Consider the following 13,809-nt stretch of genomic DNA (forward strand, 5'->3'; position numbering starts at 1 on the left):
ATAAAGGAAAATCATGAAGCAGTCCTAACCAAAATATCAACTCAATTAAAAGCGTGGGATAAACTGAACACTTCTTGGATAGGCAGAATAAACTCAATTAAAATGATGGCGTTGCCCCACATACTTTATTTATTTCGCACACTTCCCATTTCCATCCCGAATTCCATCCTTGCCAAATTTCAAGCCGCAATAAATGCACACATCTGGAGAAGAAAACCTCCAAGGGTTACGTTCCGCTCCCTATGGGGCCCATCCATCAAGGAGGCTTAAGTGTCCCTAATATCAGCAACTACTATAAGGCCTCCTCTCTGTCGCAAAGCTTGGATGTTATGACAAGGAAAACCAACCCAATATGGCTTAAATTAGAACAAGATTGCGGAAATCTGCAATCCCTGTCCGACATGTTATGGTCAAAGGCTAAACACACCTCCTCGTCCCTACTTCCTAGCACAAAATTTCTTTTGCGTTCTTGGACCTCATGAAGCGAGACTCTATGCCCCAAAAAATAATTACTTTACCTAGCTCCAGTGACAGCGCTTACAGCGATTTCACCAGATCTCCCCATACATCACTGGCCTCTCCACAATCTAACCCATGTATATTCCCTTTATGATCTAGAAGGCCTTCGCAGCTTCCCTGACTTACAAACCTCTCATAACTTACCGCAGCGTGATATTTTCCTTTACTTGAGAGTAAAACATATACTTTCCACCGCTGCTATCTCTCGATTAGATCTATCGGCACTTAGCACGATAGGCCACAACTGCTATATGTCTGCCAAATCCCGTTTGCCAAAGAAATTTCTAAAACTATGCTACTTAGCTCATTCGGCAGACCACACATCTGTTAAACTACCTTACATGCTTAAATGGGAACACGATTTGGGTGTAGAGTTTCCTATAAACGACTGGCTGGCGGCTATTTCACTCACTAAAAGGTCCACGAAATGCGTCACCTTATGGGAAGCGTATTTCAAAGTTCTGATGAGGTGGTACTTAGTTCCCAGCAGATTACATAACATTTACCCGGATACCACCTCCACTTGCTGGAGATGCAATAAAGAAAAAGGATCAATCCTACATATTTTTTGGGACTGCCCGAAACTTCGAACCTTTTGGTACTATGTGAAGAATGTTATTAGTTCACTTTATAGCATGCAGCTGTCCTTAGGCCCAGCAGGGTGCTTACTCCACCTTCTACCTGAAATACATTGTACCCCATTAAAAGTAGCGATTATTAACATCTTGATAGCAGCCAAACTTTGCATTGTAACTCATTGGAAAAGTAGCAAAGTCCCATCTCTACAAGAATTAATCAATAGAGTCAACACCGTCCACTGTCACGAAAGGGAATGGGCCAGAAGAGGAAATATTTCCGCATTCAATAAACATTGGGATAACTGGGAGTCCACTTACGAACAATTCACTAAACTGATGTGATTCACTAACTGTTGTATTACCCTGTCATACATAGACTATGTTTTATATCTGAACGTCAATTATTGGTGGCTTCCTTCACCCCCAATCTTCTTCCCTCTCCCCTCCCCATCCTTACGTTACTTCATAATCCCTTACCCCCACTCCTCGTTCACCCACATGATATCATTTCATAAAGATGCTAGCAGTTCAGCACTGAGTATGCTTACTACCACCGAGATTTTTGGTGGTGACGTCCATCCACATCTTAAATGACGAGGCACTTAAACGCCTATTAGCAGCCACTCCAAATCAGTTGACCCCTTACAACATCCTCACGCTGGTAGCTGATGCGCTCTCCCACCACACGAAATGTGAGGTGAGGTCGCACAAGCTTGGTTATATTATACCAAACACTCTATATCGAACGTTATATTCAACGCATCATTATGACATATGACTTTGCTAAAATGCACATAATAGACGCACAAGCACGCTTCCCTAGAGTTTATGCATATAACACAAGGCTGCCCGTTACTCTCTATGGGAATGCTATATTATGGCTACAAAGGGCATTTATAATTACATGTATATGTTCTGCATCACTACAGGATATTAGATTCCAATCTACACTGTATTTACCACCATAGCATGAAATACATTCCAAGTAATGGAATGAGTGTACTCCACTAATGGTTAATATACTATCTCCAAAGTCGCATATCGCGTTACCATATGCCCCATTATACATGTTTTGAACTGCCTGTTGTAATATAGTAACCACAACTGCCTTTGAATTCTAGTGGACTTTATTACCTTTAGTTAGATTTACTCACCTGAACTCTTCGGTTTCGCAATATCAATCTGTTTATATATATTCTGTGTAACTATAAAATACTGTTGTCCTGCGTGTATATATGTGTGTTGTATATATGTACATTTTGCATCTTTGCCCCAACCCTTCTTCTTTTATGTACCCCCATTATCAGTTATTTGAAATTTTCAATAAAAACCAAACATTGAAAAAAAAAAAAAAAAAAAAAAGAAACCTGGGTCTCCCCTCTGTCAGTTGGGGGTCATTTTTAGTGGCCCCAGGTTTTTTGATGAGCTGCATGCAGAGCTCAAAGTGGGATCGGGATGCAGCTCTTTTAATGGGGATTTAAATCCCCATAGACAGCAATGTAGTGTGAGCAGGGTTAAATCCCTGCTCACACTAGGAAACCCAGGTATCATTAGAAACCTGGGGGTCCCCTCTGTCAGTTGGGGACATTTTTAGTGGCCCCAGGTTTTTTGATGAGCTGCATGCAGAGCTCAAAGTGAGATCGGCATGCAGCTGTTTAAATGGGGATTTAAATCCCCATAGAGCACAATGCAGTGTGAGCAGGGTTAAATCCCTGCTCACACTAGGAAACCCAGGTATCATTAGAAACCTGGGTGTCCCCTCTGTCAGCTGGGGCCATTTTTAGTGGCCCCAGGATTTTTGATGAGCTGCATGCAGAGCTCAAAGGGAGGTCGGCAAGCAGCTCTTTCAATGGGGATTTAAATCCCCATAGACAGCAATGTAGTGTGAGCAGGGTTAAATCCCTGCTCACACAAGGAAACCCAGGTATCATTAGAAACCTGGGAGTCCCCTCTGTCAGTTGGGGCCATTTTTAGTGGCCCTAGACTTTTTGATGAGCTGCATGCAGTGCTGAAAGTTAGCACTGTATGTAGCCATTTAAATCCACAAAGAACACTGCAGCTGAGCCATCAAGCTCAGCTAGTCATTCTCTCAAGTGATCTGGTGCTTGGGAGACCCCCAGGGTCTGAGCAAACCCTGGAGGATCACCCTCTATGCCCAAATGCCATTCTGATCAGTGCTGGGCATTTTTAGTTGCCCAGCACAGATCGCATTGCATTGGGAAGAATGTCTTCAATGTAAGAGATGGGAGACTGCAATACTGAAAATAGCCAGTAGATGGCAGCAACATACCACTGTGTTTTAGTTTAAAATCCCTTTACTAATATCAGCACTGATATTAGTAGAGGGAAACCTTTGGGATTAATATTAAATTAAGGATTACAATTAAGGATTATTATTCGGTTTAGCATAAGTACTAGATTTATTATCAGGTTTATTACTGGGTTTATTATTAAGTTTATGTTTGAGATTAGGTTTATAATTAATTGTAGTATTGGGATTATGTTTCAGATTAGGATTCAGATTATGGTTCAGATTAGGATTAGGGTCAGCACGGGCATCCCTTGCTGAATATAGCAAGGGAATTCCTCGGCTGACACCAGCAGGGGGAATCATTTTAACACTATTGCTAAAGGTAGGATTGAGATTTGGATTAAGGTTATAATTAGGGTTACACATGGGATTACGTTATGGGTTAGGATTGTGGTAATGGTTTATTATTAGATTGAGGGTTAGATTTAGGATTAGGATTTGGTTTAGAATTAGGGCTTGGTTTGGGATTAGAGATTTAGATTAATATTAAGATTGCTACTTTCCAAAGATATGCATATGGGGTATATTTGTACTGAGAAGATGTTGCTGAGTACAGCTAAGATAATTTTATGACAGTGGGAAACAGGATATTTAAAAAATAATCATCAGAAATACTACGTGTATGTAAAAATGTTAAAATAAAAATGAATACCACAAACTTTGAAACAAAATGGTAACAAAATCACTTCAATAAAGCTTATAAACAAAATGGTAACAAAATCACTTCAATAAAGCTTATAATATTTTATATGAGGGTCCCCATGTTGTCCACTTTTGTAAATGGTATGCATTGGTGGCGTTATTTAAATATATGAGCGACTAAAATGCCCCAAAATGAAACAATGACCATTCGTCAATTTGCCATTTAAAAAAAACCTGTAATGGGCCGGGTATGATTTTAGCCCTGTATTTTTTCACAAAAACCTGGCTAAGGTGTACAAAGGGGGTAATTTTGTACTCAGGAAATATAGCTGAGAATAATTTTGTGATTTAATTTACAGTAACATATATCAAGTTTCCAAAATTAACTACTAAAATACAACATGTGTGTATAAAAATGCAAAAATAAAACAATATGATAACATTTGAAAGTAATTGGTGCTAACATAACTGTATAATAAAGCTCAAAATATACCATATGACATAGCCCGTGGTGTCTACTTTCACAAATGGTATGCATTTATGGAGTAATTTTAACTGTCAAACTGCTACAATGCCCTAAAATGTGATATAGACACACCAAATCCATTTATCAAAATTCTAATTGTAAAAACTGTAATGGTCAGGACTCGTTTAAGGCACTGTAGCTTCATAGGATAGTGTCAAAGACATACATTGGGGGTATTGTTTTATTCAGAAGAGTTTGCTGAGCATAATTATGGGGTTTTGATCACAGTGGCACATACCAGACTTGAAAAATGACCCCAAAAAATGTAATGTGTATGTAAAAAATGCAAAAAAAAATATTTTACCACAAAGTTTGACATAAACTGGTGAAAAAATGGCATCACGCTAAGGCACAATATATACCATATGAGATACACTGTAGTGTCTACTTTCACCAATGGTAGGTCATTGAGGGATAAATTCAACAGTTAAACTGCTACAATGCCCCAAAATGAGACTTGCTCCATCAAATTCAACTATCAAAATTATCACTGTGAAAACTGAAATGGTCAGGTCTCTTTTATGGCACTATAACTTCACAGGATAGTGGCAAGGACATAGATTGGGGGTATCATTTTACTCTGTTGATATGGCTGAAAACAATATGGGGTTTTCTACAGCAGTAGTATTTATCAACTTTATGAAATACACATTAAAAATCCTTGTTTTATGTGTGTATGTTAGAAATCTGAAAAAAACACAATTTTACTACACGATTTAGCAGAGATTGGCAGCGAAATGGCTACATAAAAAGTGTCAGAATACCCTTTGGTAAATAGCCTGTGATGTGTGCTTTATATAAATATATACTTTTGTGCAGCAATTTTGCTTTCTGTGATGGCTATTAAGCTTACAAGACAAACATGCCAAATTCTAAAATTGCTCCACATTAAAAAAAGTTTTTACTCCTTGTATTTTGTGACCTGTAACTTTCAAAATAAGCTGAAATCCAAGACATATTATGTACTCTGAAAATCAGAACAACTAATTGAATATTTTTTAAATTACTTTCCTTAAGCTGCACTTATTATACACACGTTATTATTGCCTAAACTGTGAAAAACAACAATTTATTTCATTTTTTTGGATTTTTTTAATAATAAATAATAATTTATATATGTATATGTCACATCAGATTAAAGCCCTTTTTGTCCTTTAAAAAAACGATATATAACATGTGTTGGTGTAATAAATAAGAAAAATGCAAACAGAGGTTGAACACAAACAGCAAAAAATGTTTGTGTCCTTAAGGGTAAGTCCAGTTTTTGAAGCTGCGTCCTTAAGGGGTTAATATTGCTATTTCTTCATGCTTTTAAAAAGGTGTGAGTCCACTATTATAACCTACATCGTTAATGATCACCCATTGAGAAAATATCCATATTGTCCACTTTTTATAAAATGCAATTCTGTGTTAATTCATGGCAGCATTACAATAGGGTCAGTTCAGCCCACTTAATTGTTTACTGCAAGTAAATATCCGTATAGCTCTTAAAGGAACAGTTCAAGCATATTAATCACTATAGTGCAGGGGTGGGCAATCTGTGTCCCTCCAGATGTTTTGGACTACATCTCCCATAATGCTCTTAGAGCCATAATGCTAGGAAAGCATCAAGGGAGATGTAGTCCAAAACATCTGGATGGCCGCAGATTGACCACCCCTGCTGTAGTGCATTGTACTGTTAACCTCCCTGGCGGTAATTCTGAGCGTGGCTCGTGGTTAATTTTCAGTACCAAAAGCGGTAACCCCGGGACACTGTAGTATCACTTACCTTGTCCCTACGAGCCCCTGGTGTCCTCCACCCTAAGAAGGCATCCATTGTTTGGGCTCCCTTTTCCCGTGAGTGCCGCCTGGCGGAATCAGGTGGGAAATAAAAAATAAATAAATACATTGTAAAAACATTCAAAAATACTGACATAATCATACCGCCAGGGAGGTTAATGATGCCAGCAATGAAAGTAGTTAAACTGTTTGGATTCTTACTTGGCGCCCCTGCCTCACTACAGCCAAATGTGAGATCTGGAAGCTCTTGCTTGAAGCACCGATTAACACTTCTGAGATACACCCTGCAATGCGATCTCAACCCGAGACCGCCACTAGAGGCTGGATTACCCATTTATAAACATAGCAGTTTCTCTGAAACTGCTATGTTTATAGAAAAAAGGGTTAATCCTAGCTGGACCAGGCACCCAGACCACTTCATTAAGCTGAAGTGGTCTGGGTGCCTATAGTGGTCCTTTAACCTCCAGGAGCTGACATCATTGCTGTGCTCTCTTGCATGCGAGGATACAGCATTGAGGTCTATTGGGGATCCCGCAAGGTCCTCCATAGACACAGCCATACTCCCTGCGGCTATCACTGGTGATGGCTGTCGGCACTGACTTCGCTTTGAGTCTAAAAAAAACGGAGGAATAGTAGTTCCTACTTTGTCTCTGTAAATCTCTTGACTGGGCTGGAATCTAAGTTAAATTACAACACAGTCAAAGTGAGTATTTCAGAAAGAAGCTATAGTTTATACCAGTTGGCATGGCTCACCAACAATCCGGGATTTATTTCCCTGTTTTATCCCAATGGAGATACTGACGAAACCTGGACTGTTGGTGGGTGTTAAGGACTGGTTTAGGAACCACTGGTCTATATGGATTTTAAACATTACAACACAGCAGTCAGTGTCACACAGAGGGAGCGAGGCTATCTATGTGCCTGTTCAGGGACTCTCAGAGTGCTATCGGTCCCCGGTTAGGGGCAGAAATACCTTCTTCACCACTGTATATATATATATATATATATAGATATAAATAAATACAATGCCCCTGGAATGACTGAGCACTAAAATAATTTCACCTTTCAAAGCCTCTCCCCTCCACTGACATAGAGCTCTACTTACACAAGCCCTCTCCATTATCCTGTGTCTGTCTAGGTGCACTCCCAGTGAGTGCTGTAACATGTGATAGAACGCGTATAATAACCCCAGCCGCGTGCTCTAACGGCATTCACCATCATACTCTGATGGCAGACCAGCCCGCGCGGGCGCAACACCTCACAGTACGCGATCTCCAGGCAGTCGTTGCAGATTGGCTGGAAAGACTCAGGAAGGGCAGGGCGCGCGCGGTAGCCGCGTGCTGGCTCGTGGCGGGCGCGGTTTAAATGTCAGAGTGACGGTTAGCGGTTCAGGCTGGACTACCCATACTGTACCAGGCATGCATCGACAGTGATATGGGGGACATAAGAGAATTCCCATTACATGTCCACAACGAGTGAGTCTGGTATCAACACTGAATTCAGTGAGCTACAAATGGCGGAGTGTCATGTCTGTCTGTATTAGCACAGTACACTGTCTGTATTAGCCCATGACTATATGTATTTCACTCCGGTATGACAGTAAGATGTAATATAATATCCCAGTAGCTGCTTCTAGGCACTGTCCACACAATGGGCCCATATCACTTACCAGGGTCTGAACATCTGGCACCATCATCTTTCCATATCTAAATATCTAATGCATATATTGTAATAGCAGCCTGCTTTTATTGAAAATGGTGCAAATAAAGCGCCCAGTATCACAGTGGAGTAACAGTCATACAAGTGCTATTTATAATAGCATTAGATGGGTTACAGGATCATTGTACCATATGGTTATAATATATAGCATCCTTGAACTGTCACTTTATTGAATCACCCTGACAGTATTTACTCTCCATTAATGGGAGGATCACTGATGGCGGTTATGTTAGGGGCGATAAACAGTTATCTGGCTCAGGGACATAGTGACTGTTACAGTGCCACCATGACATTGTTTAAATGATATTCAACAGTTATTTAACTTTTCCATTTTATTGGTGCCATTCAAATAGTAACTAATGAAAGGTAGCTGTGATAGTTTTGCACAAGGTTGAGAGACCCTGGAATAAATACCAAGATCTGTCTGTCCTGTTTCCATTATTACTATATATATATATATATATTGTATTCACTGCATGTAGAAAGCCCAATCCATGCAATGATCACATTATTGTTATCTCTCAGTCTGAGAGATAACCCTCTATACATATCTTAATAAAACCATGATACAAAGAGGAAAGACAAATATTTAACTTTGAAATATAAAATAAAGTCAGATTTTCATGTATTTCATTTATCCTCTTTCCTTCCTAACTAACAGTTTATATTAAAGCCAGTTACCTGCCATCACGTTTCACACGTCATATTTATTTACCATGGTGAATATTGTATTATTTGATAATCACTGCCAGCCCCCTCACACTGCACACAGTGTTAGTAAGCAGTATGCAGTGCACACACAATGTACACACATGGCTGGTGTCAGGGGTGACATGTAACACACACCTTGTGCATGTGTCATAGTGTCACACACACACCGTGCTGGCAGGCGGCCGTGCTCTTATTATTTGCACTCAGCATAGTGTTATTATTCCTCCTCAGCCAGTCTCCTCCTCCTCATGTTTCCATCAGATGATGTGCAGCCTGTGATGGAGCCGGACACGCACTGACCCCGCACTGCACCTGCTCCGTGCCCCAGCCCTGTGGCCGCATTCCGCACGCAGGGCACCCGGCAGCCACACGCCCGCCCGCGGGATGCCGGAGGAGCGGCTGTGTGATGCACCAGTCACGGAGGAGGATAACGCTGTGCTTGTAGAGGCAACCTGCCAGCCACATCCGAGGACCGACTCCGACAGCGTGGAGAGCAACGAGACCCCCAGCCCCCCCACATGCAAGATCTGCTTCCAGGGGCCAGAGCAGGTAACAGAGCCCGTGTTTACACCCATGGCATGTACCTAGAGCCAGGCACTCAATACGGCATGTATGCAATGCCTAGCTTTAATAATGTCTGCTTCTCATGGAAACACCCGATCTGCATGATATATGCTTTCCGCGGCCCCATTAGATGCTGAAATAATATAGCCATCATGTAGCTGTAGTATGTGTGACAGCTCGGCCAAGTTATGTGTGTGTGTTTTCCTTTTTATTGAAACCGATAGATTTCTTTCTCTGTCTGCATCCACCCCACATGTGTATGCACTTTACTTGCACCCCAACCATTCACATTATTTTGCGCACACCCATCAACACTTTAGTGTCCCATCTTCTTATTCCCTTTCACTCACACCTATTTTTTCTACCTGACTAATTATAACTGACATCTCATACTAAGATCCCTGATCTTTTATTTGTCTTACTCCACAAGAGCCTTTCATTTGTTTAAAATATGGTAACTGGTCGGTTCTTTATGGAGCCCTTTGATGTCTCATGTTTTTGACGTATCCTGTAATTTGTACTCATATAGTCAATATGCAGGATGCTCATACTGACTGGAGCCAACAATATTTTTTTTGCAACTTTCTGTGCAGGCTTGTGTCATTGCCTTTATCAATACACATTTCTGCACTGCATTACATTCATCTTGAAATAGCCAATCAGACATTTGCCTCATTTTCTGAGGGCTGAAGTTGCTTTCGTTTTTCAAAAAATGAGGAAGAAAGAAAACAACCTGTGTGATTGTTGTAAATAGCAGTTAACAGGACAGTGCCACCTGAAAAAAAGCATTATTGCATGCTTAAGTATCCTTTCATTTCCTTTTAGTGTCATTAAAATGTAATGATTTAGAGCAGGTCTCCAAAATCAATTTAAAAGTAGAACTTCCTGTAGGCTGCAAGCATCCATGAGTGATCGTGTAGCAACATTTGCTTTAAAGATTTTTAAGGGACTAGTAAAACCTAAGCAGATTATTATCCTTAGGTTACAATTTATTTTTTATCCTGTGTTCTCTACAACCATTGGTTTCATTACGCTTACCAGTTTTTATCAGCTTATATAAGATAGGTCAAACACAGAAGCCTATGCTTTGAGAGAAAAATATATTCATGGCACATTTGTTCTGTATAAGTAATTTTCATAGGAACTAGATGGACATATGATATTTGCATTTTTACTGGCATAGACTTCTTGGATTGGTCTCCATGAGACCATCATGTGATATTTGTTACTAAACCAATAGTACACGCAAGGATTGCGCGTAAGCGGTCTGAAAGCATGAACTGCTAATTTACTTGTTTTTAAATTTAGTTGGTCTATAAATCAGTGTTAAATATAAGAAGATGGTTAATTTGGCCCTTAATGACATATAGCAAAGTATAAATACTAAACAGTATATTTATTGACAAAGATATAAAATTATTTGCTATATAGGGTCTTCACGGATCAGAGAGTGTTTCAGTTTTGACCTGAAAAACAAATGCAAAAATGTAAATGGAATACCCCAGCAGTCTCAGCCAATGAATAACAGGCCTCCCAAGTGCCCTGATTTTAGTGGGACAATCCCTATTTTAAGGTCTTATCTTGCACTTCCAACTTTTTTTTATGGTGTCCTGCTTTTTGATGGTAAGTAATAATGTGGAAGTGAAACCTTCTTGCAGAGCTCCATTTCTTTTGTTGAATTACATAAAAACTATTTGTCAAAAAATATTAGCATGGAACCCAAAATCTAGTTGCACAATAACTACTGCAAGAACTGGTAGTGTTTATGATTCATAGATCATCCCCTCAGGTCCGCTTGGTTCCATAAGGCATAGGGGTCTAGTAGGTGTGTGTTAAAGGATTACTCCAACCCTTTAACACTGTTTGTCTTTTTAGGCTTAAAATACCCTGAACTGAAAAGTTACCTATAATCCAGCCAGAGGTGTAACAAGAAAACACCGGGCCCCGGCCCTTTTCTCTGCCCTCCTCCAATGTATCACACCGCCAGCCCCTCCATGTGTCTCATTCTCCCCCAGCACCTCCATGTGTCTCACCCCCTCAGTACCTCAATGTGTCTCATCCCACCAGTCCCTCCATGTGTCTAATTTCTCTCATGTGTCTCATTCCCCCCAGCCCATTCATGCCTCATCCCCCAGCCCAGTGGTTCCCTAACTTTTTAGGTACATTAATATTTCAGTATTTTTCCAAGGCACCCCAAGTAAAAATTTCTAGGTTGTATATTTGTACAGCGCTGCCGCATTTACTGGCGCTCTAGTGTAATGTACAGTGTTGGTGTTTGAAGGGGTGCTTGTATACATTTATTGTGTTTTAATACAGGGGTGAGTTTGTATGTGATGTTTGCGTTTAATTGCAGGGATGTGTCTGAATGTAATGTTCACTTTTAAATGTGGATGTACATTTGTGTGAAGTATTTGTGTTTGAGTGAAGGGGTGTGTCTGTATATTTTTTTGTGCTTGTATGTTGTGCTGGTGTTTAACTGCTTGGATGTATGCACATACATATTTACACACAGATATTCATGCACATTAACACACAGATGCATATAAATACAGCGACACATACACACAAATTTATATAGACACGGACACGTACACACACATAGGTACACACCGACATATACACACATGCACCCTGACACACACAAACATTGATACATGCCCACACGATGACACAGATACACACTGAAAACACACAGCCTGACACACAAATGCACATACGCAGATGTGTGTGCACACACACAGACACAGATCCACACTGACATAGATACACATACACATACAAATACTCACACTCATACACATACAAACACTCAAACTCATACACACACATACAAACACTCATACACTTACAATCATACACACACTCATACTCATACACTCAAACTCATACACACACTTATACATACACACACGTGATTTTTTTTTTATATCTCTGTTAGCTTACCTTATGTGCCAAAATGGTGTCTTGGAGTCCTGCTGCTGTGGGAATGCTGTGGTGCTCTTCATGCTTTTTCCCCTCACGCTGCAGCTGCCTCCTCTCCCTTTCGCGCTGTGTCCCTGCAGGATGCTGGGAGGAAGTGACAGGCTGTTACTTCCTCCCAGCCGGCTGACATTACAGGGGCCTGGTCTCGGTCTTAAAGGACTGTGGCACTCGAGCGGGTCCCTGTTGAGCAGTAATGCTTCCCCGGTGCTATAATGATTCACCAGGGAAATATTCCGCGGCACCCCTGTGTGCACGTTGCGGTTCCCTAGGGCGCAGCGGCCCACAGTTTGGGAACCGCTGCCCCAGCCCCTTCCTGTGTATCAATTCCCTTCCAGTCCCTCCATGTGTATCAATTCCCCCCTCCATGTGTCTCATTAACACCCCAGACCCTCTATGTCTCTCAATTCTCTCCCCAGCCCCTCCATGTTTCTCTCCCCTATCCCCCTCTGTACCTGGTCCCCTTGTAGCATGGCCGAGCAGACCATGGTACCCCATCTGACAGGATGTGTTTTCAGTGAGCACTTCCTGTCAGACCAGGTAGAGGGAATCTGACTTCTCTACTCACTCGGCCATGCTACTTGTTGTGACCTGCAGGAGGGGAGTACTGAGCTGCACGCTCCTCTTCTGCAGGTCACCCAGCGACTGAGAGAAGCCTGTGATTGGACTCTTTCGCTGGCAAAGAGTGGATGCGCAATCTCTGAGCTGGCAAATGGAAGGATTTTTCATAAGATAATAAAATAAAAATAAAAGCAGTGGTGGAAGGGGTAAGCAAGCTTGCCATTGTAGATAGCATGCATACAAGGGAGAAAATTATTATTGTCTTGTTGCAAGCACGCTGATGACAGACATAAAATGTGCACGAAATTGACATTAGAGAGTCTGGAATAGAGTTCATGGCTGCCAAAGTAAAATGTTGTGTAATTAGCCTTTGGCACACAAGGGTAATTATCTCTAGATGTGCAGCGGCTCTTGCAAAAACTCTTCACATCTAAACTACTATTACCGGGACACCTTTAAATCACTGAAGTAGTCATAGTGGTTGGAGTAACCCGTTAAGACATGTAAAGATGCATAGATGACTGACAAAAGCTCAGTATTTTGAATGGACAATGTCTTAAAATATATGAGCAGTTTTTCCAACTGAAACATTTATGCTAATTTCACAATATCATATTCTAAGTTAATTCTGTGAAACATTTTTTGAAATTTTTAATTAAGTGAGACCCCAGTGGTTGAGGGTTTAAATACCCTACCAACCTGTTCCTGAATGGCTTCAGTGGAACATGCAAACATATATTCACTTTTCAAAATGTCTGTAAGTTGTTACCATTAAATAACAAGGATGCACGAAAAGAAGCTGCAGGTGTGTAATCTTAAAGGACCACTATAGTGCAAGGAAAACAAACTCATCCCACTCCGTGGCGCTTAAGGGGGAAGAAGGGGTTAATCCCTTACTTTTTTTCCAGCGCCTGGCTTCC

General features: G+C 40.8%; 1 protein-coding gene across 1 annotated transcript in view; it reads left to right on the forward strand.

Annotated features, from left to right (window-relative positions):
- The first annotated feature begins 7,776 nt into the window (after positions 1-7,776).
- MARCHF11 (membrane associated ring-CH-type finger 11) overlaps positions 7,777-13,809 on the forward strand; it is a 155,721-nt gene continuing 149,688 nt past the window's right edge. The window contains exons 1-2 of the mRNA XM_063451848.1: positions 7,777-7,830; positions 9,017-9,334. Coding sequence (XP_063307918.1) covers positions 9,170-9,334 — 165 coding nt within the window. The 5' untranslated portion in view covers positions 7,777-7,830; positions 9,017-9,169. The remainder of the gene's footprint in view (positions 7,831-9,016; positions 9,335-13,809) is intronic.

The sequence above is a fragment of the Pelobates fuscus genome, chromosome 4, assembly GCF_036172605.1.
Source record: "Pelobates fuscus isolate aPelFus1 chromosome 4, aPelFus1.pri, whole genome shotgun sequence".
NCBI classification, from domain to species: domain Eukaryota; kingdom Metazoa; phylum Chordata; class Amphibia; order Anura; family Pelobatidae; genus Pelobates; species Pelobates fuscus.